The following is a 25,284-nucleotide window of genomic DNA, read 5'->3' on the forward strand; positions in this document are numbered from 1 at the left end:
CCCCTCCTTCCCCACCCACCCCGCAGGTCTACAGCCTCATATAGTTTTTCTCTGATTAAATTAAATATATCAATAATTACTATTTCTTTATCAAGCCATTTAATTTGATTAATCACTTACTTCACAAAAAATAACTGTATAATAAATATAGAATATCTTCCATAAACACTAGAGATGGCGATTTAGCTGTGTAATTTTTGGAGCAATAATATCTAATAACACATGCACCTCATCTATATATTTCTTTTTTATAAATAAAATTGACGATGCAATATTTATACACAGTACGCGTAATCAATATAAAAATTTTCACTCTGCCTGCTTCCCCCACACTATCAAACCAACATAAATCACATGAACAATCTTTGCATTAATAACCAAAATGCCTTAGGCTTGCCCACAACTCTGCAGGGCATAACCATTTAAAACTGCATTAAACAAGCACCCCATCATCGCCGAGTGGTCGGCGGTTGTCAAGAGAGTGGACGTCGTAGCAAGTTCTGCTTGTACTTAACAAGTTCTATTCGTATTTATCCCTTTGTTCTCAGTATTTGTTTTTTTTAGTATCCCAGTGTTTAATTTTTGTTGAATCTGTTGCTAACTAGAGTTCAAAGTAAGTTAGTTTTCTTCTTTAGCTATAACTCTATTATTTATATATAGTCTTACATCTCTGTAACTTTAGTACTTGACTTTTTAGATGAATAATGCCTGGTTTTTTTTCTCTAATTTATTGTCATGAATGTACTCTATTCCCCACACCTCAAATTTTAACATGGTATCAGAGCATCCATTTGAAGGTTTCTACATACACGATTTTTCTGCAGTTTGAAAGACGTTATTTTTACTAGCCGAAATGTAGGCGACGGCGTAGATACGGAGAAACCCGCTACCAGATAAGCGAACCCGCTACAAGAGACGATATATTCCGCCGAATAAGCGAACCCAGCATTGCTCGAACTGTGACAAAACAGGACACGACAGTGAGACCTATTTTAAACTTCATGGAACGCTTGAATGGTACAAGGAATTGGTGGATAAACACAAAAGAGATACAGGTGTAGCGCGTAGGTTCGCAATGAAAGTAACGACCAGATAGGAGACACTGTCACGACCTGATGTTAAGAAGGAACTGCTGCAGAAGCTGCTTAAGCTTATGCGAATCGGCTTGCAGTCTAGAGGCCTAATTGGGGGAGGTCGCGCGGAAGGAGGTCGCTCTGAGAAATTTGCAGGTACGGATATTTCCCTTATGAGTTTTGGAGCTAACTGTTTAAAGTCATGGATTATGGATACGGGAGCGACTAATCATATGTGCGGTAACTCTTGTCCCCTTGAAAATCAAGCCCCTATCTCACATCCTACTCAAATACATCTTCCGGATGGTTCCACCAAACAAGTTACTCATTCCGGGACCATTACCTTAGACAAAAATTTCACTCTCACCAATGTGCTGCTGGTGCCTTCCTTTAAATCTAACTTGCTTTCTGTGCATAAAATTTGCTCTTCACTACTTGTTGAGGTCATTTTTCAAGCTTCCTGTCCTGTATTTCAGGACCAGAGGACAAAGAGGACCATTGCTGTGGGAAAACAGGTTGGGAATCTTTACTTTTTAGATGTTTCATCTTTTAGTTTTCTAGTGATTAATTCTTGTCATTCAGCTAGCACTAGTAACACCTCGCTATGGCATAGAAGACTTGGCCATCCTTCATCCGATGTCCTTAAGCACATCCAATCTATTAAATTAGATGTCTCTTCTATCAGTGATCACTATGATATTTGCCCCATGGCTAAGCAGCATTGTCTGCACTTTACCTTTAGTACCACTTCCTGTGCTAGTGTTTTTGAGCTCTTGCACACAGATCTTCGAGGACCTAACTCCCTTGGGTCGCTAACCGGGTGTCATTACTTCCTTGCCATCGTAGACTACTATACTTGTGCGACCTGGACCTTCTTACTCAAATATAAATCCCAAGTCCCTCAAACACTAACCAACTTCCTTAATATGATCAAAGTTCAGTTTTATGCTTCTGTGAAATATATTCGATTCGACAATGGATCAGAAGTTTGTTAACGACCAATGTAGTTCATTGTTTAAAACTCTTATACACCAGACTTCCCGTCTTTATACCCCTCAACAAAATGTGATCGTAGAACGTAAACATAAGCATATCTTAGAGATTGTCAGGGCTCTTCTCTTTCAATCACATTTACCTGCTCTTTTTTTGGGGGAAGCCATTCTCACAACCACCTATCTTATCAACAGACTACCCACTTCTATCCTTGACTGGAAGTGCCTATATGAAATTCTCTATCACAAGCAACCCGACCTCACACAACTCGTACATTTGGTTGTTTGTGTTTCACAACCAACACTCTGCCTCAAAAGAAAAAGTTTGATAAACGTGCCAAAAAATGCATCTTTCTTGGCTACTGCCAAACCAAAAAGGCCTACAAAGTTTAAGATCTCGACTCTCATCACCTTCTTACCTCTAGGGACGTGATATTTCATGAACACATCTTCCCTTATTCCAATCTTACATCGCCCTGCCACTACCTGTAGATAACTTTGATCCTCCTACTCCCTCGAGCGAGCTAGCGACCCCTCCTACACCTACCACGATCAGTCCCTCTACTCTTGATCCAGTGCCTAGCTCTTCCACCTTTATTCCACTTTGCAGATCTAAACGACTTCATTATAGGCCTTCCTGGCTATCTGATTACGACTGCAATTGCACCCTCACTTCTCCTTCCTATATCTCAGCATCATACTCCACTGCACATTCTAGATTTTTCGCTCACTTATCTATTTTGCAGGAACCTAACAGTTATTTGCAGGCTTGTAAGGACAGGAATTGGGTGGACACTATGTCTAAGGAGTTGGAGGCACTGGCTGCAAATAAAACTTGGATCTTGACGAGCTTGCCGCCTCGAGGGGGTGGACTACTTTGATTCATCTCCCCAGTCGCTAAGGCCACTATTGTACGGATCTTCCTTGCACTGGATCCCCCTGAAGGTCTCCTTGGCGTTCCCGCTGGACATGTTTGTAAGTTGGAGAGATCGCTTTACGGGCTCAAACAGGCTTCCAGACAGTGGAATTTGGAGCTTACAAATCAGTTGCTATTTTTTGGTTTCAAACAGTCGAGCAATGACCTCAAGCGAGCTCACAGCCTTGTTGGTCTATGTTGATGACATTCTTCTCACTGGGTCGTCTACTTCTACTTTGGACTCTTGATCGTCTATTCACCATCAAAGATCTCGGACCGGCTAAGTACTTTCTTGGGCTCGAACTCGACCGATCTCCTCATGGCCTACAGATCACCCAACGTAAATACTTACAGGATATTCTGGCTGCTACCTCAATGCTTGAAGCCAGACCTGTTTCTACCCTGTTACCACCAGGTCTCAAATTAGAACAGGATGACGGCTCCCTACTTGATAATCCAAATCATTTTCGGCGGCTGTGGGTCGCCTTTTGTATCTTAGCTTTTCAAGACCTGACATCTCTTTTGCTGTCCAACAGCTCAGTTAATTCCTCCAGGCACCTCGATCTTCTCACTGGAATGTAACTCTTCATGTTTTTCGTTATCTGAAGGGGTCTCCGTCCACTGGCCTCTTCTTTCCCTCCACTACCTCCCAAACTCTTAGCGCTTACTCTGATGCAAGCTGGACCTCTTGCCCTGACTCTCGACGATCAGTTACCGGGTTCTGTGTGTTTCTTGGATCGTCACTCATCTCTTGGAAGACCAAGAAACAAACCACCGTCTTGCGTTCATCAGCTGAGGTTGAGTATCGCAATATGGCTTCTACTGTTTGCGAACTCCTCTGGATTTCCTATGTGTTGCGCAACCTCCATGTCTCTGTTCCGCTACCTATTCCCTTCTGGTGCGATAACATGCCATCCACATTACTGCCAACTCCATTTTTCACGAGCGCACCAAACATCTCGACATCGACTGCCACATTGTTAGAGATCAATTCAACGTTGGCTTCATCTCTCCTTCTCACATTCGAGGGTCTGATCAGATTGCTGATGTTTTCACTGCTGACTTCAGACGATTCCTTTGCAAGCTGGGCCTCGCTTCCTCGGCTCCATCTTGAGGGGGGAGCTGTAGCAAGTTCTGCTTGTACTTATCAAGTTCTACTTGTACTTATCCCTTTGTTCTCAGTGTTTGTTTTTCATTAGTATTCCAGTATTTAATATTTGTTGAGTCTGTTGGCAATTAGAGTTCAAAGTAAGTTAGTTTTCTTCTTTAGCTAGGACTCTATTCTTTATATATAGTCTCACACTTCTGTAACTTTAGTACTTGAGTTTTTACATGAATAAAGCCTAGTTTTTCCTTCTCTAATTTATTGTCATGAATATACTCTATTCCCCACACCTCAAATTTTAACAGTGTCCCCACGTCTAAAGCCTGTCTCAAGAATCATCTGAAACTAATTAGTACCACTGCTTACAACTACCATCGGCGATCAATGTGTACTAGAATTGCAATACAAAATATAATCCATCAACTGATTCAATAAACAACACTGTTGAGGTTCTATGAACAAATTTTAAAATTTGTGGGTTTAATTTCGATCAGACGTATAGGAGTTTACTTCACTTTAAATGAGTTTATTGTAATTTATTATTTCATTATTAATTTTAATTTGAATATATGTTGAAAATATATTGATGTATGTACTAATTAAAAAATAATGTAATTATCACTCCTAAAAAGTAAAAGAGAAAAACCCACAGATGGATGGATGTCAATTTACAAAAGAAAAAACTTAGTGGAAATTATCTTGAAAGTTTTTCTCTCCAAATTTTTTTTTTTTTTATCCTGATCTTTTTTATAAAAAATCACTAAATTGGTTACTTTTTCTTATTTACAATAAATAATGGTTTTATTTTTGTTTCTCTGTTTTCGAATATGTGCCCAAAAATAGTATTGCTTAGATAATAAATTTTTGTCCTACCAATCTTAATTAGTAGTAAAAATTTCAATTCCAGTCCCTGCTTCATGAACAAATTGCAAACCACCAAAGCATAAAAAGAATATATATATATAATTCAATAAGTTCATAACAAAAATGTGCAAAAACTTCAAAATAACAAACAACAAAATTATGAGTTCACAAATTTCACAATCAATATAATTATACGCGTCAATTATTAAAATTAAATATGTGTAACTAATCAATAATTATCAAGTATATATAACTAATAAAAAACTATTAGATATAGTCAAGCTGAAAACGAATTTTTTCACTTTAAATCATATTGCATCTTCTGTTCTATTTAATATATAAATATGGCATACATAATTTATTTAAATATTATAGATAACGTAAATTTTACGTACATATAAATTTATATAGATCAAATAAAATAAAGAATGGTGTAGAATTTAAAACAGAAAATTGAAAGGCATCGTAGCTTACAAAGCAGCACGAAAGGAACCAAGAATTCATGCTCCTTCTATACTCTAATGCTTCAAACAAAACTCAGAGCAATTATCTTAAAGTCTGCAGTTCATGACCAAAAATATTGCTAGGATAGAAAGGTGCTATGTAGGGCTATATTACTTTTTTATTTTCAATTAAATATATTTTATAATGTAAATAAAAAAATAGTATTTTTGAATTTTTAATCTACTTTGATTATTATTTACAGATGATATTTATATGAGGATTACTTTCAAGCAATAATGACATTATATTAACGGCAAATAGTATAATTGGTCCTTTAAGTTTGCATTTAAAATCAATTTAATCGTTTAAGTTCATTTCTTGACTTTCAGTATCTTAAATTTTAATTTTTATCTCAATTTGGTCGCTCTGATAATTTATTGATGAAAATATGACTGATTTTGATTTTTTGAAGGGTAAAATGGTCAATTTAATTATTATTTTTTTCATTTAAGTCTCTTAAGATTGTAATTTTATCAAATTAGTCATCTTTTTTATGTGGGAAAACGATTTCTTATATTTTATGTCCTAAAATATGATGCAATGTCTACTTTAATCACTTAAGTTTGAATTCTTTTTACGAAAATCAAATTTGATCGAACTCAAGTAATCGCACTACATTAATCATGTGAGTTGTGATTGACTATTCCCTTTGTATTGCACACCATCCACATCATAATTATATTACACTTACCGTGTAATTGGTTTAAATTTGACTGAACTCTATGTAAGTTAAAATTTATCATATTATATAACTAGATCTTGATTCTTGATCATCGCATTTCCTATAATGTTTTTTTTTTCCTTAAAAATTTTGTCAGTTATATTATTTAATATATTAAAATATTATATTGATATTTTTCACGATACTTGAATTCAGAACCTCCTAATTATATTTAATTTTATGTGGGACGCCCACAAAAAAAAAAAAAAAAAAAAAAAAAAAAACGTAAAAAAAACGTTAACAGAAGTGATGAGATGATGGGACATGATTGAGATCTGAGTGCCAACATGTAATCCAGTCAGCCTCTGAAAATCCATAAACTTTACAAAAACCTACAAACAAGAAAAGGACAAGAATGTTTTTCCGCATCTCAACTCTCTGTATTATTCACATCCACACTCGCCTGCTCTTCTACAGTCCCCTCTTTGTTCGTTTTCAGTTGGCTGTTTGATGGATCTTTCCCAGAAACAGTGTTTGTGTGTTTATTTTCTGTTTTCAGCCATAAATATATGTTAAGATCCTATGGCTATGCAGCTACTTATAATTAATTTTTATTTTTATACAAATTAAAAAAAGTTAATTTCCACTAATGTGTGGGTTATTACGACTTTTCTAAAGTATATTAACAAGCGAAGGATAATAAAAATCGAGGTTCTGAATCGATAAAGACAATATATATATATATATATATTAATTTATCTTAAATTATGTATAAGATTAGATAAAGAAAATCATATTAAAAACTAAAATAAAAAAAACGTAGCTATCTCTATACACTTTTTTAGGATAAATTACGTGGAGCTTCCATAAAGTTTATCATACGTTATTTGAAAAATTACAAATATTTTTTAAAATTAATTTTTGTCTATCAAATACCTCCTATAATTTTTGTCTAACAAATACCTCCTATAATGAGCTCACGAAAATATATTTATTAGATAATTATTAATTTTATTTATATAACTTTTTAAATAATAAGTAGATAATTATAATTATCACAGTCCTTATATGTATTTGGCGTAATTTATTCTATTATTTTATTTTAAAAAGAAAACGCCGCAAACACTTTGTGTGAAGGAGGAACATTTTGAGTATCTTTGAAATTGCACTTTCTTTGTTTTATTGATAATAAGAGTAGCACTTTTGATCTTTTATTTGTGGTGAAATGATTAAACTGTCAACAACAGCGGCGAGTGCGACGGATTCATAATAAAATCCAACTACAATATATCAGAAAACAGTACAAAAAGAGAAGCTTCAGTGATTGACACTCTCATAATTATTTATATATATATATATATATATATATTTCTTTCTTAAATACAGAAAATAAAAATAAAATAGAATAAATTCCCAAAAAAAAGACAAGCAAGTGAGCTGAAATCACGGGCGATGTTTTGGCTTTTTGAATTTGCAATCAGCCAATCATACTTTTCAAGATTCCATCTGCAATAATGTCACAATATTTTAAACTTCATCATAATATTATTACCCACTACCCATCCTACTACTCTACAACACTAGCCTATTTTTCTTTTCCTTTTATGATTAATACTATAATATTTTCATTTAATATTATTACTAATATATTCGATAGGATGTAATCTCTTCAAGGGTCGTAATACAAATATATGCACTCGACTCATTTTTGGACCCATACCATTTATTTCGAGTTGATACAATCTGGTTCTGTACTTTTGAAACTTAATATGTATGGATCCATTGTGACCATTTGATGGCCTTCGTATCGATAGCCCATGTGAAAATCGTACGAATTGAGTGAAATTTATAAATAGCCGTCGGTCATGTCCCAAGTACAATTTTTGTTGCCTAACATTTTTTATGACATTGAATTCTTGATCCTTACGATTTATTTGACTTAGGCATTAGATGGTTATTTACTAAGATATTTTTAATGTGGTTCTAACCGTATTTTGTCTTGGAAGTCTCCTTTCTATATGATGGAGTTTAATATAAATAGTACGGTTAAAGTTCGTAACTAACTAGTTGTGGGTTCAAATTTAAAAAATATCGATGTATGTTTATTTTATAATATATTTTTAATTTAATTTTTTTAAATATAATTTTTTGATTTGAAATTAATCAACAATTGATATTTGAACGTATTAAAAAAAAAAAAAAAGAATCTAGGTTTTATGAAAATGATTTGTGCACATGGATTAGGTAATAGCCACAGAGATTCAGATTCCAATGGGAATTTCTTTTCATTAAACGTTCAAAATGGTCAGTTGAATCAATTCACTGCACACAAAGGTAATCAACCAATCCACTCAGAAGCGGCTATCCTGCCTCCAACAGATTTGATTTTAGAGTAAAACGCTATTTAGCCACGTCACATGGGAAAAGAGCAAAAAAAAAAGAAAAAAATATAAAATAATAATGAAATATTTCTTTATTTTAAAAAACAAAGCAAATATTCCCTGTCTAAATTATTGATAAAGAGGTATTTTATTTCATTTTTAAAAATACAAAAGACTAATTTGTTATTTTTTTATAGGAGTTTTTTTTGTTCATTTCCAATATTATAGAAAAATAAATTACATTTAAATCCTTTGATCTTACGCAGATTGTTTTTAGTTGTTCTTGAGATTACGAGGGTGTTTAGGTAGACTTAAAAAATATTTTATAAGTTATTTGAAAATTTTATAAGATATTAAAAAGTATTTTGGCGAAGTTTTATAAAAACGAGCTTATAAAAATTAGATAATTTGAGCTTGTAAATACCTTGAGGAAAAACGAAAAGAATTCCTGACTTAGGATTAAAATTTTAACAAATTTCTCCATTTAGTTATATTAATTATAAAATTATGGTTACTTATAGCGTATAAATTGTATTATCGTATTTTATTTAAATACTTTAAAAGCTTATAGATATTTTAAATAAATTTAGCGAAACACCCTCCTAAGTCTTGAAATTAGAGAGAAACATAAACTCAAATAACAAGTCCATCATCTGTTGAAATAAATTTGATTCTCCAAAATCCACAGTGATCAATAGGTATTCCACGTACAAGAAAAGCAGCACATTCTCATGCATATTGCTATTACAAACCATGGTTAAAACCGAGCTACGAGTCGACATGTTCGACTACCGTTGGTTCAATAAATCCACCCCTAAACAAGTTCTTGCATTTTATTTGTATGAACGACGAACCGTTTATTACATTACTGCACGGAGCAGATATCCCTACGGTATAAAATTTCCAGACAGCAAAATTTAAGGCAAAACTGTCTCATTGAACTGCTTTCTGGGATTTATCAGGCAGGATGTTGTCTGGAAGAATGAGTTCTGGTGGAGTTTCACGAACAACACCAATCATTGAATCATACTCCTCATCTCGTCGAGCAAACTTCTTGCGCAGCATCTTCTCAAACTCAATCTCCTCAAAGGACTTGGCATTTTCAGCAGCATGAACCTTAGCAAGATTGATATAGTTGGTGGCTGACTGGGAGATGAACGCAATCTCTTCATCAGTAAGCTTCCTGAGAAACTTGGCTGGATTACCTGCCCACACCTGTCATACACAAGTTTCGAATGGTAAAAGTTCTACTTTCCAAGTTAATATCAGAACAACACTCAAATTTTAGGTCGAGCAACTAGAGTATAGTTGGATGGTATTAATGTCATCAGTGTGGTATCAATCAACTAAGAGGAGTTTGAGAAGCATTAAGAGCTTCTGTAGATTCATCATCCAAGCCAACAATTATCTAAATAAGCTAGAAACAATGTAGCAGGAGCTGATGAACATGGAACTTGTTATGGTGTAAGATATGCCTGGTCCTCTGAATTTATATTTTCAGGGAAGAAAACCAAAGAATTCCAGGATTATACATCTTCTAAATATTGCTCTGTAAATATGAGATAAGGACTCGATGGCAACCCAACATATCCACAGCTACTAGTTTGAAGACGAAGGCAGAGACACTGAAGTTTATAGATAAATCACGAAATTTGGCAAGGTAATGTTAATTTCACTACATATTATATGAAGCCGCTGCACCAAAAAGGCAAAAAGATATTTAACGAAAAGAACTGCAGAGGAGAACAACGTCAAAGCCCACAAATTCTGGAATTTAAAATTGGGTATATGGCAATCGAATGGCCTACCTCCCCGTAAGGGACCCTAGTATTCTGTCTCACAAGCGATCCGGCAGCAACCATGGCATGCTTTTCAACAACCACACCATCAAGAAGGGTAGCTCCCATTCCAACAAAAGCTTCGTCCTCAATTGTGCAGCCATGTATAACTGCACTATGACCTGTGCATTCAAGTTTTAGGTTACCATCAGTAGAAACTAGGATGAAGTCTTAACATATTTTCATAGTAAAATTGACACAATAGACATAAAACCATAACAATATAAATTTTGCAATTAAAATATCAAAGGAAAACAAGCAAGAGCACTCACCAATGGTGACGTTATTTCCAATAATAGTTGGTAGTTCCTTCCCGCCTAGATTAGATTTAGCCACATGCACTAGGGAATTATCTTGAATGTTAGTTCCAGATCCAACATGAATGCTGTTCACATCGCCTGTGTCCACGAAAGAGGTACACTAATCAAATTGTATCACAAAGAGAACAAAGTATTACTCTTTTTCCTATTAACTTTGTTGTCTTCCCAACATTTATTCCTTGAGAAGCTAACAGAATTTTCCAGGTCTCTAGTCTTTGGAATATGTTGAAGCCAACTTAAAGAAAAGTAATGCAGATACTCACTTTTGCTTGAGGAACTAGATGAAAATCTGAAACAATTAATTTAGAGAAGGCCTCTAAGTCTTCTGAAAATCCTCTCAATTTATTTGGCACTTAAAGTAAACCAGATAGCAAAGAGCAAACTTGGATCGAAAACATGAAAAGAATCTGAACTCATAATATGAATTCATCCCAGACCCAGCATGTCGTACATTGAAAAATGGGATCTCAGAGACAAGAGATGTCCATTATTGAGTTACATGCTAGTGATAAAACAAAATCTTCAGCACAAGCATTCAAGAAATGTAGCTTGTCTTAATATCACAAGCATCTACTCTACTCATTTGGCACAAACCTGAACAAGGATGAAAAACAGTTCATGAGGTGATGATGTCGAGTTGCTACTGACAGTAGGTCTTCGATGACATTCTCTTCTCTAATATCATATCTCATACTTTAAATCCATATAATGAGTAAGCTATGTATGTAACATAAAATGTACAGTAGGTACCAAGCCTGGTCACTATTTTATTACAAAAAATTTCAATAACAAAAGTTGAGAACTCGTGTATAGTTTTAGCAGCAACATTTAATTGAATTTCAGTTGAAATATATAGATGAGGCTGAACAGAAGTAGGTTACTGAAATTCACATGCTTATTTATTAAACAGAAGTAGGTTACTGAATGCAGAAACTACACTTGTTTCAACATCAATATCAAGGAAATATCATATCCACCAACTAATGTGACTTCTTAATCAGTCACCTACCTCGAAGGACAGACCCATACCATATGGATGATCCTTGTCCAACCTGAACATCCCCAATGACAGAGGCACCTGGGGCAATAAATGCATCCTTATCGACCACGGGAGATTTATCAAGGAGGTCCATCAGGGTCCGATGCCTTGAAACTGTAAGAAAGGAAAAAAATGTAGAAGGTGTTTTAACAAAAGAATCATGAAATTATGGATATTTTAAAGCACTAAATGCAGTACAGCCATGCAATAAGGTGTCAGAATCAATATTTCCACCTGATTGTCTCATGAACCGGAAGTATGAAACTAGTTATAAGATATACAAGGAAAATTAAGGCTTTGTTTTGGAACCCAATTAGTAATTTTGACCATTTGTGGTGTAGCAAAGTTGCGCAAAATTATTTCTTGAGTCAACTTCAAATTATGCAACGTTCACCCGAGTTTCCATTACCAAACATATGGCCATTTTAGCCCAACTGAAAATTAGTCTAAAAAGTGAATCAAACGTAGTGTAAGTTTCTGCAGGGGAATGAGAGCTGATCAAATAATTAAGAATGCATCATTACCAAGCGTCAGAAAACAAAAAAGAGATCTAATATGACAAAAAGTACACGCGTGTCTCTACCATTATTCTTTCGAACAAAGAAGCAAAATGAACATACATCAGTAAGAAATTTCATCATGCGCAGGCTAAATTGAGATGCACTCCAGATCAACTGAAAATTTCCATGCAACTTCACGTTTTCCTATCTAAAGCAGATAGTGCATGAAAGAAGCATGGTCATAAATATGAAGTAGGCTCCAAGTCTGAGTCGTAGATGGCACCCACTGAAGCATACAGCACTGGTTGCTAACATCAGGCTCATGTATTATCTTTCCAGCTTAGTTTCAGACCTTATGGATTGAAAGTTCCACCCAAAAACTTATAACTCCTACATTTTATTATTAATGATATAAAACAAAAAGATCCCAGCCTTCTTCACATTTCAAGTTCTAAGATCTTGTCACTATGAATATGGAATGTATTGAATATTGAAAAGAATATATAGAAGTACTTAGAAATGATTGCGTAATGCTTTGCATTTCTAGCACCCGCATACGACCAAAAGGAAATACTTTAAAGTCTTAGTCAAAATGCGATTAACGGATTTTCACATTGAGAAAAGGTCAACATTTTATGAATCTTCAAATTTGTAGGTAGAAATGGAAAGTGGTGGGCCGGGTAAAACCCAAGACACGCCCTGTGGGGGACCCAACCGAGCTCCTTTCTTAACAGCCCCTATCTCAACTCACACATTGATGCTCAAACCTGATGGATCCTACCAGGCAAACCCATCAAACCCAAGTTTGGCTGCAAGAAGTATATTAAATTTAGGGTAAACTACAACGACCTCCCCTAAAGTTTGCCATAATTACGAATACACCCCTCCCCCCCCGATATTTGATGAAATTATGTAATACTTAGATGGAGGAATGAAATTGTCAAACTTTGCCTGTATTTTTTTGTTTTTTCTTTTAAAAAAATTTAAAACTTATAAAAGAAATCAAATGGGGTGGATGAAAAAATTTTAAAAATTATAAAAAGATTATCCACTTACTCCATAAAAAATTTAAAAAAATAAATAAAATTATAATTTTTAATCCACAAGGGCATTTTGGTAGATTCATCATAAAAAATGAATGAAAACCTAACGGATTGGGCTAATTGTTAGACAACCGTTAAAATCATGGAGGTATTGGTAATTTTTCAAACAACAAGAGAGTATTCGTAATTATGCCAAACCTTAGAGGAGATCGTTGTAATTTACCTTTAAGTTTATGACAAAACGCAAAAACATTGAGGCATCAATTTTTGGAGGGAGATAAAAATTTATTCCACAAGATATAATGCCCCTTTCCACAAGTATGGTACATCATCAGATTTCGTCTTTTCGAAATAATGAGAACTGGTGGAGAATGATGGAAAGATGGTGCAGCAGGCCATAGTGCTGCTAGATTTTTCTTTTCATGCTATTGATGGTCTTCAGTGATGGGGACATACTAGCTGTGGTAGTCATGTGGATAGATGTGGCATGTATGATCGATGGAGGGCAAAAGAAGAAACAAGAGACATAACAATTAACAAACAATTCAGAAATATGGACCAAAGAAGATTAATTTGAACTGTGGAAACCCTAAAGCTCAGTATATGAACTTATAAAGACGTCATACAGTATATATGTATAATTACGAAATGGACCAGCTCCGAGGAACCCAACCAGGTCCAGAAGAACAAAAACCAGTACCCACCCAGGACCCCATTTATTAATCCAAAACCCTCCCCAAACAGGCGGCTGCAGGATTTGGTTTGGGTTTAACCCAGATCCATTGTCATCTCTATTTGAAAGCGGCTGGGGAACTCAATACCAACTCCTCCTTAACTTCTACGGATTTCACAAGAAGGACTAATTTGGAAAAACAGAGAAAGTCTAGTCAGCTTTCCATGCTAGAGTGTTGCACATTGTTTCTGTCTGTATTACCTATTGTTCATTTTCCAGTCTTCTTTATCAAGAACGCTTATTCAAGAATCAATCAGATCCCCAAAACCCAAATCACCATTAGCATCATTATCCGTCAAATTTCCACTTTAATCTGAATCCAGCAGTAATGCCTTCCTCATTTGATGAATGATGATCACTTTCCAGCACGTAGAAATCTTTACAGTACTTTATAACTCAAACAGTTTTCACCAAAATGTTCAAACCATTCTACAAATTGGTGTAACACGGAAGACAATGCATCCAAATGTCAAATCAGCGAGCAACCCACAACTAACTTCTGTAATTTTATTTTTCACCCACAATACCACGAAGGTGAAAATCATCGCTGCCTATTTCCCCATTTTCTATCATCTTAACATTTTCCCTCCCCTTTCTACCAAAAAGAATCATTCACCTCTCACTATATCCACTATCCCACACCTCCACACCCCACCCGAGAGAAGTTTTTTTAATTACCAGACAAAAGCAACAACATTTACCTTCCGCATATCACATACTGACCTAAGTCTGAAACTATGTGCCAAAATGACTATCGGATCAGAAAGTACAATGAAGTGGAAATGTGGGTTCTGGGTTGAGCCGAGAACATGAAAATTGAAACAATAAAACAATAGGTGACTTACGTTGTTCCTGAAAATAGTAGCTTCCTTGGAGGCGGCAACCCACTCGATCCACGGCTTGACCCGTCACTCTAATCCAGTTTCCTAAGGTGTAAATCGCTCTTCCTAAGCTCCCCATTTTAATTGAAATTCACTTGTTTCTTGTATCGGATATGATTTGAGGAAATCTTGATTTGTTTTGTGATGAAAAGGGCTTCCGATAGATGAACAGTTAATGGGGTTCTCCAGCTGCTCTGCGGGCTATTGGGAGTTGGATGGAGCGAGCAATAGGGCAGGGAAGAAGTGCTGGATGCCCTTTGGACTTGGAGGGGTATTTTTGGATTTTCCTTCACAATTGGAAAGTCATGGAATTAAGCAGTCATTTTAAAAAATAGGATAAATCAGTATTATTACAAATATTTATTATTTAAAAATTATAAATATTTTTCTTATATCAAATTTGTCTAATAATGAATCATTTTATTATATTTTATTTATTTTCTATAGTGAATTGTCCAAAAAAGCCTTTTGAATTATAATTTAATAAACTTTTTATAAACTAATATTTTCAATGGACTCTTTATGTTACCACCCTCGATTTTTGTAATAATTCCAATTTTTTTAAAAAAATTAACAAGAATAAAGTGATAATTTTTTATATTTGACGATTATATAATTATTTTTATTTGATGGATGTATTTATAATTTTTTAAATAACAATAAAATATTCATAAATTATATCAAATTTTAACGTAGATCATAAAACAATGCTATTTTATTATATCAAAATAAGATCAAATAAAATATTAAACTAAAAATGTTTATAGAAAACAAATTTTTTGTTATTTTATTAATTTATTTTAAGTATGATATAGTGCAAAATAATTATAATTTATAAGGAGATAATATAATAAAAAAGCAAAAAATACAAACTTAAATATAATGATTAAAGTCTGAATTTCCGATCAACTCAGATATTAATAGATTTGTTACTCAATTTTAATACAACATACCTAAATTAATATCAAATGATATAACTAAATTTGAGCCTAGAAAAATTTCAAAATTATCAAGAAATCAACTATATAAACTTATTTGGGGCATAAGTGTAAATACTTAAACTCCAGGGGTCCAGCATAAAACTGAAAACTTGGGAACTTGTGGGGTTGTTCCTGCGACTTTTCAAGACTAAACTAAGAGGAAAGAATTCAGGTACGAGAACTGTAAATAACCAATAGCAGTCTGATTTCGTTGCTCTCCTGACACTATACGCCTCTCGCACAATTAAGGTTTGATTTCGAATCATCTTTGGCCTAACTCATTTTTATTTTGTTTTCTATTTTTTCGTATATTTTTGTATCGATTTTCACTTGCTAATATTCATTTTTACAGTGCGTATATATGATGAATTGTTGAGCAGAATATACGATTTTGAAGGGTTTCTGTTAGTTGACTTGGTATGAAGTTGGTGTGGGATTTTGGAACTAATTATGATTACTGGGTATGTTTTACTGTTGAAAATGTGGATGAAAAATGGATATTTTATTAGTTGCAGAAGAATTGAATGGTTCTGTTGAGCTGGTTATGGGAATTGTACAAGTGATTTAATGTATTTTGGGTTGCATAAAATATGGTGAAGAGCTGTAAGCCAATTCAGAGTGCCTTAATTTCAGTAGAGGACCGAGCTTTTATTTACTTATGTTTGTTGTTTTTGTTGCCTTTTTTCCCATTATGGTGGGATGTGCTGAAATTTAGACATTTGCCAGGAACCCTTATTGTTTGTGCAAAGACAATTTACTTCTTATTTGTTAAATAAAAATGTTATGAAGTTGGCATCGAAATAATCGTCTATGCTACTTTGGATTGATAAGGTAATTTTGTTTCAGTGGATGTAAATGGAAGATGTTGGAAGTGATGGTGCCTCGCCAGTGTCACCATTGGCGAAGTGGAGAAATGATTTTTCCAGGGCGTTTCAGTATTATTTGGATAGGTCTGCTCCTCATATAGCCAAAAGGTGGCTTGGAACACTTGCTGCGGCAGCAATATATGTCTTGCGTGTTTATTATGTACAGGGGTTTTATGTTATCTCATATGGCCTGGGAATCTATATCTTGAATTTGTTGATTGGGTTTATGTCTCCGAAGGTTGATCCAGAGCTTGAAGTGTTAGATGGGGCTTCTTTGCCAACTAAAGAAACTGATGAATTTAGGCCCTTTGTCCGTCGCCTGCCTGAATTCAAGTTCTGGTGAGATAGATGTGGCTTTTGTATGTGAATCTTTTCTTCCGCTTTCATATTTAAACTAGGAGTTCTGCGTTTTTCTCTCTGGCACAAGTGGCAATTCTGACGCTGCATGTTATATCTAGTTTGTGTTGAATTTCAGCTAAATAATCAGCACACCACAATACTGATATGAGCGCTAAGAATGAGCAACAGTTAATAAGAACGACAAACTGTAATTTGTGGTATTTCAGTGTTTCTTGAATAAAAGATCACAGCGCTCTAAGCATAGGAAGAAAAGAATTTACTGGGACCTGGAGCATTTCTACTAGCGGCTCATATTTCCAGTATCACCCTGTTACTAGTTTTGTTCACTTCCATTTTTGCTTCTCTCTTAGCAAAGACTATTACCTAATTGCCTTATTATTTCAGGTATGCAACTACAAAGGCTTTCTGTGTTGCCTTCCTCATGACCTTCTTCTCTATATTTGATGTCCCTGTATTCTGGCCCATTTTATTCTTTTACTGGGTTTTTCTGTTTTTCCTCACTATGAAGAGGCAGATTACTCATATGATCAAATATAGATACGTCCCATTCAACTTTGGGAAGCAGGTGACATCTTTAGTCTTATTTAATTAATTCTTAAATGTTTCAGTTTGTTGCAGTTATTGCCCCTTTTTTGTCTTCCTTCTCACTTTCTTCCTTACTCTTGAACACTGAATGTAATGACTTCCCTAGCTTTTGTGCATTTCAACAGAGGTATGCTGGGAAGAGGTCTGCTGAAAGTACTAGTGGTTCGTTTAAAGACTGAATTTGGGGGGACGCATTAGTATGTGGAGTTCGTCACAATGTCATGAAGTTTTTGAAGTGAACATGTGACTCAAACGTGTAATTTGTATATAACTTGCTAACAGAAACACAAAAACAAACATGACTTGTAATTATGATGGCTGGAAGCCGACGGTTTAATTGATAGTCGTGTTGGTGTTCTATCCTGTTGATGTCCACAAAACTTATGATTTGATCTTTTTGTTCTTAAGATGAATATTGTATTTTAATGTCAACATCATAAGTTTGGCATAAACAACATGGAAGCCACAAAATGACAACGTTTCTACTTCCCTTCCGACATGGTTGCCCGTGCCTGAGATTGGAATTTGTCTCCTACACATCGAACTGTGTTTCATGGGTAGTTGTGATAAAGTACAATCTTTAAACTCTTTTTGCAAAGAAACTTCTCTTTGATTTTAAATTTTCCAGAAAGTTCCAGGTGACGCATTGAAGAGATTACAGGCGGACTCCCTCTGGGAATTTGTCCAGGAAGCTTAGAGGTATGTCTTCTGAGTACATTTACAACTTTATAGTTCTGTTTCTTTTTTCTTTTAAAAATATTTCTGAACTTGGACACATCATATTATGTTAGATGCATCAAAAAGCAATGCTGGCAGTTTGCTTTTCATAAGGGGCTCTAAACGTCTTTCTTTCTCGTTCTTTGCTTCTATTTAACAAGACCGAAGCTCCTCAGTTGCCATTGCCTCAGGAATTTGCACCTTACATACTAAGATCTTCCTACTCTTTGGTGCCTTTTTCTCATTTCCTGATTTTACTTTGTTTCTGGTATCTTAGTAGTCCAGGAGACTGCTTTAGCAGTAACATATGATTGCTGAACACTTGTGTTGTCGAAAGCAACATATTTGTTTTCTGATAGACTTGGTTACGGACTACCTTTTGCTGTCACTAAGACCTGGACTAGGATAGTTCTAGGTTTCAGGCGAATCTGCATCGCACATTTGTGTTGCTCAAGTCACATAACTCAAATACCTTTCTTCTTGTTAATCCTACCTCAGGCTACTTGAATTTCTTCTGCAATATACTGTAATTATGAGAACTGCCACCCATCTGCCTGTTCCTCTTGATTTCTGTAAATCGGAATAGGAGATTGCTGGTTCATGGATTTTCCAGAGGTGGCGATAATGCAATACTAATGTCAACCAGACAGTGTTGTTCGGGCTGGAATTGATTGTCAACGCTGACAAGGTCGGGGAATTCCTCAGAAATTATTTTATTGTTGAATCTTGGACATTCCGAATAAAATCTCTTTCACAAAACGAAGCCTACTCCAATATATTCCCTTACAAAGATTCTCTCATTGGGTTGATCATACACTTGATATGTTTTCATGATGCACATGGCATCGTCGCATGATACACTTTCAAACTGCAGAATCATACTTCCGACTTCCGATTGTTATCATGCCCCACTTAAAAATCGAACATGAAATTTCATACAATTTAAAGTTCACAGGATGACAAGAGATTTTTTGAGGATCTTATTCTCATTATACCTAACATTGAATGTACTCGTATTCACCCTGTTAAATGGAATACACAATAACCACTAACTTGAAACCGAAAATTTGGAGTAGCCAAAAATATTGGGTACTAGTGCAAAAATTACAATAAAGTCTCTTGATTTCTGATTAGAAGCCCGCCCGGCCCAGCCTGGCCCTATGAAAACATGAAAAATAACATCATAAATAAGGTTCAACCGTCGAATAAACCTTGACTTGGCCCACAGATTCCACAGGGATCCCAAGTCATGTTCGCGCGCGCAGACACACACGGACACATTTGGTGCAACAACTTCCACCAAACAAATGCAAAGAAATCACAAGTTTACATTGTCAAAGATGTTTGTCGTGCTTAGGACAGAAAACATGTTTACTTATATTTATATCCCACTCCCCAAGATGGGAACTGTGGTATCGTATTTTTTTAACATTTGACAACATAAATTTGGTTGGTTCTTGTGCATAGCCAGCTAAGTAAGAATAGGCCTTCTTCAACTTCCATTGCAGCTTCAAACCAATAAAACCCCCTTTCATGTACCCAACCAGTGGCTGCCAAATTAAACTCTTTTTGCCACCAATGAGTGGGAGAACGTACGTTCTTATCTTGTTCTTTTGGGCTCTCCTCACCATCATCACTCCAACACTCGTTCGACTATCCGCCTCTGCTAATCTTTACACTCAATTTCATGGTATGGGATTCATTACGTATCTATACAGCCACACCCCCTTCTCAAGTGCAATGTTTACAAATAAACGGGAGTTTGTAATTCAACATTTTCGAAGGGGGTGTAAGATTATTAATCTTGCTCGTTTTTCACTTCTCATCATTTTAACAAAGTAAATTATACTTGTTGATTTGTATACTTAGAAAAAGTAGCCAATCACGTAAAAAAACTTAGGTATTCTGAATTTCAATATTTCTTTTATCTGGGTTCTTTTTGCAGGCGAAAAGAGGGAAGGGGTGAAGTTAATATTGCCGAGAAGGGCACTTGTCCCGACAATAATTGCACCAGCACCAACACCAGCACCTGCATCAGGTGGCCTTTAGGAGTCATGTAGAGCTGTATTTATGAGGTTAGAAGATGTTGGTTTCTAACATTCTGGGATAGTAATGTCATGATTGTAAATACACATATTGGTACAAGGATTGGTCTGTAGTAAGGTACACATATAGCAAGAAATATTACAAAATAAATTGAAAAAGAATAAGTAGACACCATTTTTGGGCTGAAATTTGTTTGTGGAGTTTAACTAATGAAGTTGAATTTGAAATAGAAATTTGTTTCTGTTTTAATATCTAACACATGAGCAAGTTACGAGGTAGTGAGAAATACTCAATTCTAATTTGATTTGCGTTTTTTCGAACTGAAGACAAAAAAAAATTATACTTATTATATGATTATTGTAATATAAAAACAAAAATCAATAATATGAGAAACATAATAACATTTTATCTAATTAGTTGTCGTCGGTCAAATCTTGAAAAGACAAATGGTGAGGATGAGATGCAATTAGTAAAAAAGGTCCAATTTTATTGCAAGCAAGGCCAGAATATTCGAAATATTTTAATTCAAATCGAGTTTGGTCATATCGGAGGTGATTACATGACAAGTTAATATATTTATTTTGTAATTAGTGTATAACTCAAAAAAAGTTATCAATTATAAAACAAATATAATAAAATTGCTATATAACTGATTTGGTTCGACCCTTGTTCAATTTGAGTAAAAATTTTACTTGTGAGTGCCTCAATCTCTTTGATCATAATGTTGAAAATAAGACAGTGCAACAATGTTGGTATGCTAAAAGCAATAATTTCAACCACTGTAATAATGTCAACATGATATCATATGAAGAATGAAATGCACAGTATCCTTTAAACTGAAGCAAAATCTATCCTTCTTTTCTGCTTATGTAAGTAATTAACTATTATGAGGGGAATATAAAGACATAATTACACCTAATTATCCATTTCATGTTGTAATGCTACAACTAATTGCATGTTTCTTGCCAGTGTTTTTTCACTATAGTCATTATTTTTTTTTTTTGCTTTTATTACAAAAACAGAAAAAGAGGACGATAGCACATAATCTCGTGTGGGAGGACCGCATCTCTCTCTCTCCCTCTCTCGCACACACAGAGAGCAATGATCTTAGTTTTCATAAGAAACTTGTAAAGACACTACGCTATAAATTTATTACAAATCAAGGTTCTAATTATTTTCAAAATAAATACAGGTAAAAGCGTACGTTTGATCCTGTCAAATGTTTTGATTAAAATTTGAACAGACATAATTGTTATGATGAAATTCGATTTTGATCACTAGACATAACGTTTGGTGGCGTAGATAATGTGAAATTGGGTTGTCAATTTGTGGTCCAGTACCAAGTATTAGGACATGTACATAAGATCACAATATGAGGATGGCATAGATGTTAATGAATGGACCATAAGCCCACTATCATGACATGTGGGAAAGTCATGTTAGAATCCACCAACAAACACAATCATGTCCAAGTGTCACATTTTATCAAAAACTCTTCCTTTTCTTTCTTTCTTTTTTTTTTTATAGGAAGCAAAAAATTAAAAATTAAGTGACCTTAATTCTGATTATCACCACAAATCCAAAAATCATAAATTCTTCACCGATATTACTTACCGATCATTCACTAATAATGATGAACTGGGAAAATCGAACTTACAATTATTTGATTAAAAATAAGGTTAATTATACTTAGACCCCATTTGCAAATATGGAATTACACTTTTTCTGTAAAAAAAAAATTTGAGTTTACACTCACAACCCCTCTTGTATATTTTCTTTACTTGTAAAGAGATTAATGTAATATAGATATATATATTCCATACAATTACAAAATTATTACATAAAAATATTGAATGAGCGACAAATTGAAAATTTATGAAATATATGTTTTCCTAATATCATCATTTTTATCAAAATCTTAATAAAATGGGGACATGAAAATATTGAATATGGGTAAAGTTAAAAATTTATATAATATTTTTGCTAACGTCATTATTTTTCGTTCAAACATTAATGAAAGGACATGTTTAAATGGATTACTTTGAGAAAAGGTGTAACTATAACTTTAAAAAATATATATATAATTTCATAGTTTAAAAAGAATGTATATACAATTAACCCATAAAAATAATTCATTCTTGGTAATTGAGCCAAAAAAGCAAGGAAGGGTTCCAGCGCAAAAGCAAATGCGTGAAATGAAAGCAATTGGGAGGCAAATAATCAAGTCATCACGTTGCTTCTGGGAGGGGTTGCAACATGCGGTTTTTATTTTTATTTTTTTTATATTATCAAAAAATATATTATTTTAATTTATTTGTATTTACATACAACCCATTTTATTTTTGAGCACATACTAAACTTTTTAAATATTGATGAGATAATATTTTATTGTAAAATTGTAAATAAAGTCCCAATTTTTTATACCTCAAAATGGATAGAGACCAGATCTCACCCAAGAGAATTCATTTGTTGTAGAGTGAAATGAATTTTTTCTGTCACCAATTTCTTATAATTTTGGTCTATCGTTTTCTTAATTTTATTATCTGATATATATATATATATTATCTTATTTTTTATTATATATTTGAAGATATTTTTAACTCTATAAAAAAATAAATAATATAATTTACAAAAATATTTTATTTTAAATATTTTAAAAATTATACACATACATAAAATGTGCCACACCTACTCGTATATATTATAATCCTTTCTAGGTTGGTCTAATTCTACAAAATTTATTATATTCCAAAATCAATTTTTACTGTTTAAAGGGCTCAAAATCATTAGACTTGAGACTTTTCATACATGTTGAAAAATAATCAACTGCATGGGTATTCTTTCATCAGACTTTACATGAAAGTTTTGTCACTAGAACAGCACCTACGGATTGACAGGGAAGGGATAGACTTGAAACTGTAACACAACTGATCAATTGGGCAATCTGGATTTTATTAGTAGAAAGCTTCCACTGTAACATACATGACTATTAATGTGAGACATCAAACAACCACCAGATAATTAACAGACACAAGTCACAGCAGGACAACCAACTTCTTCAACAACAATGCCAATGTATCAAATGTGGGCTCTCCAGTATAGAACTCCATTCCAAGTCTCATACAAACTTATCAAGGTACTCCTCCACGGTGGTGTACTTGACGTCCGGATACAGTTCTGAGGCCTCAACCCCAAACGGGGAGATATCAAAATATGTCTGATCACCCTTAACGAATATTGAATGGTTGATCGCAAAGAAGAAATTGATGGGAGCCGGAGACTCTGCAAGGTGAGGGAGTAACAGAATGGCAATCCACAAGTCAGTTTCAAAGCCTTACTAAAACAAAATGATGATTCAAATCCAAATGTAAGTCAATTCAATTATCAAGAATTCAGCTTAAGTTTTCTTTGACTACTCACCGTGGATCTGCTTAAGGACTTGCTCTTCCGGGATGTACTCTTTCTCAAGAGTCTTACCGATCTTCTTCTCCCATAAAGGAATGAGCTCGTTGAACGAGTATATGTTCTTGGGAGGCTTAATGTAGAGTACCTTGTTCAATGTTCTGGGATCATCCACAGCTTTGATAGTGTAGGTGCCAATATCTTGCTCGATATTGAAGACAGCTATAATCACATACAAGAAATGCAGCAAGTTTGTCAATTTTATGACTGAACATTGCCTCCTAGGATGAGAAAACAAGAAACATGCCTACTATGTTAAGACAAGATCCTAATTCTACTTTGTCAGAAAGTTCAAGAACTTTACAAATAAGGTGCATTTAGCAAGAATCAATATTAAGAATGATTTGCAAATTGAACAAATATTTCATTTGTGCTGATTGAGACACCATATTTCGTCGACCCTTCAATCAAATACCATGTTTGAACCGGAGTGATTTCTGAAATTAGATTATCCCATTGGTGAATACCTTTAGGGTTTCCATCTCCTAAGATAATTACTTTGTCTCTTGGAGGAGCCGTGGCGTTCGGTTGCACCAGCGATGCCAGCGAGTAGCCAGCAAAGTAATTGGACACAACGTAGGTGTAAGGAATGCCTTCTGCCTCAATAGCTCTGCGGATGTTGATCTTGACGCTAAAAGCCGATTTTATGGGCTCTTCAGCACGAGCACGATCCACATCGTTCCCGAATTCTGACGGCAAGAACCTCTGGAAAATTGAAGAACAAAAGTACGAGAATCATCCTCAGCCGGACCAAAAAGAAGACATGCTCAAACCAAGATATGAAACAAGCAAGCCTATACAACATCCCTTTAAAAGTTGAAATCTTTACCCAAATCAAACCTCTAAACTTCAGATCAGCCAACTCATAACATTATACGTACTTGTATCAAACTGTTAGAGAACACTCAATTCACCAACAAGAACTGGAGGATCAAAAGAACAAAAGGCACAGCAACAAACCTTAACATTTCCCGCCTCTTTAATCGCGGCAATAATCTTAACTTGATCAGCCAACTGCTGCAAACCAACTGCTGATATCACAACATCCACCTGCTTTATCGCCTTCACCAGACTCTCATGATCATACAAATCACCCTGCAATTTCCACACAATCACCACTATTTACACACACAACACTCACATGTAAAACTCAAAGGCAAACATCTATATACATACAGTGAGAATGGTAACCCCGGAATTCTTGAACCCCTCAACGATTTGGCCTTTGACAGGATCAGAAATCGTGCTCTCTCTGAGCAAAACAAATGTGGGGTGCCCTGATTTTGCGCTGGCTTCCACTATGAACTTCCCGATGTACCCAGTTCCTCCGATGATCAGAATCTTGCTCTTATCCGCCATTGGATACCTACCTTCGTTCTTGGAAAGAAATTCTATTGGCACACAGAACAACTGATGCT

General features: G+C 34.7%; 3 protein-coding genes and 1 long non-coding RNA gene across 5 annotated transcripts; 2 read left to right on the plus strand and 2 right to left on the minus strand.

The window, feature by feature from the left end:
* LOC105166124 (gamma carbonic anhydrase 2, mitochondrial) lies at window positions 9,149-15,084 on the minus strand. Its single transcript, XM_011085361.2, has 5 exons — window positions 14,815-15,084; window positions 11,664-11,807; window positions 10,607-10,732; window positions 10,305-10,456; window positions 9,149-9,711 (listed from the first exon to the last, which is right to left on the minus strand). The coding sequence occupies exons 1-5, from the start codon at window positions 14,927-14,929 to the stop codon at window positions 9,430-9,432; spliced, it is 819 nt and encodes a 272-aa protein (XP_011083663.1). The 5' UTR covers window positions 14,930-15,084; the 3' UTR covers window positions 9,149-9,429.
* LOC105166125 (protein RER1B) lies at window positions 15,952-18,001 on the plus strand. 2 transcript variants are annotated; one of them, XM_020695302.1, is made up of 5 exons: window positions 15,971-16,079; window positions 16,183-16,291; window positions 16,677-17,035; window positions 17,441-17,621; window positions 17,767-18,001. In XM_020695302.1, exons 3-5 carry the CDS (start codon window positions 16,686-16,688, stop codon window positions 17,818-17,820), a joined length of 585 nt encoding a protein of 194 aa, XP_020550961.1. In that variant the 5' UTR covers window positions 15,971-16,079; window positions 16,183-16,291; window positions 16,677-16,685; the 3' UTR covers window positions 17,821-18,001. The 2 variants fall into 2 exon arrangements, with proteins under 2 accessions (XP_011083664.1, XP_020550961.1); XM_011085362.2 differs by lacking the exon at window positions 16,183-16,291 and having other exon boundaries at window positions 15,952-16,079.
* Window positions 19,766-21,546, plus strand: LOC110012340. Its single transcript, XR_002287486.1, has 3 exons — window positions 19,766-20,048; window positions 20,304-20,433; window positions 21,427-21,546. It is a non-coding gene; the product is annotated as an uncharacterized LOC110012340 (long non-coding RNA).
* LOC105166127 (isoflavone reductase-like protein) lies at window positions 23,214-25,278 on the minus strand. The gene is made up of 5 exons (XM_011085364.2): window positions 25,043-25,278; window positions 24,827-24,961; window positions 24,334-24,571; window positions 23,825-24,028; window positions 23,214-23,686 (listed from the first exon to the last, which is right to left on the minus strand). Exons 1-5 carry the CDS (start codon window positions 25,223-25,225, stop codon window positions 23,523-23,525), a joined length of 924 nt encoding a protein of 307 aa, XP_011083666.1. The 5' UTR covers window positions 25,226-25,278; the 3' UTR covers window positions 23,214-23,522.

The sequence above is a fragment of the Sesamum indicum genome, linkage group LG7 (genome assembly GCF_000512975.1).
Source record: "Sesamum indicum cultivar Zhongzhi No. 13 linkage group LG7, S_indicum_v1.0, whole genome shotgun sequence".
Taxonomy (NCBI): Eukaryota; Viridiplantae; Streptophyta; class Magnoliopsida; order Lamiales; family Pedaliaceae; genus Sesamum; species Sesamum indicum.

What these genes read in the sequence shown, in the direction of transcription:
- LOC105166124 (XM_011085361.2), bottom strand. Translation starts at nt 14,929, where the DNA reads ATGGGGAGCTTAGGAAGAGCGATTTACACCTTAGGAAACTGGATTAGA. An exon ending in GTATGGGTCTGTCCTTCGAG is followed by an intron (nt 10,733 to 11,663) that starts GTAGGTGACTGA and finishes TCGTGGACACAG; the next exon opens with GCGATGTGAACAGCATTCAT. An exon ending in TGGAAATAACGTCACCATTG is followed by an intron (nt 10,457 to 10,606) that starts GTGAGTGCTCTT and finishes TTGAATGCACAG; the next exon opens with GTCATAGTGCAGTTATACAT.
- LOC105166125 (XM_011085362.2), top strand. Translation starts at nt 16,686, where the DNA reads ATGGAAGATGTTGGAAGTGATGGTGCCTCGCCAGTGTCACCATTGGCG. An exon ending in CTGCCTGAATTCAAGTTCTG is followed by an intron (nt 17,036 to 17,440) that starts GTGAGATAGATG and finishes TTATTATTTCAG; the next exon opens with GTATGCAACTACAAAGGCTT. An exon ending in CATTCAACTTTGGGAAGCAG is followed by an intron (nt 17,622 to 17,766) that starts GTGACATCTTTA and finishes GCATTTCAACAG; the next exon opens with AGGTATGCTGGGAAGAGGTC.
- LOC105166127 (XM_011085364.2), bottom strand. Translation starts at nt 25,225, where the DNA reads ATGGCGGATAAGAGCAAGATTCTGATCATCGGAGGAACTGGGTACATC. An exon ending in CCGGGGTTACCATTCTCACT is followed by an intron (nt 24,962 to 25,042) that starts GTATGTATATAG and finishes TGGAAATTGCAG; the next exon opens with GGTGATTTGTATGATCATGA. An exon ending in AAGAGGCGGGAAATGTTAAG is followed by an intron (nt 24,572 to 24,826) that starts GTTTGTTGCTGT and finishes TCAATTTTCCAG; the next exon opens with AGGTTCTTGCCGTCAGAATT.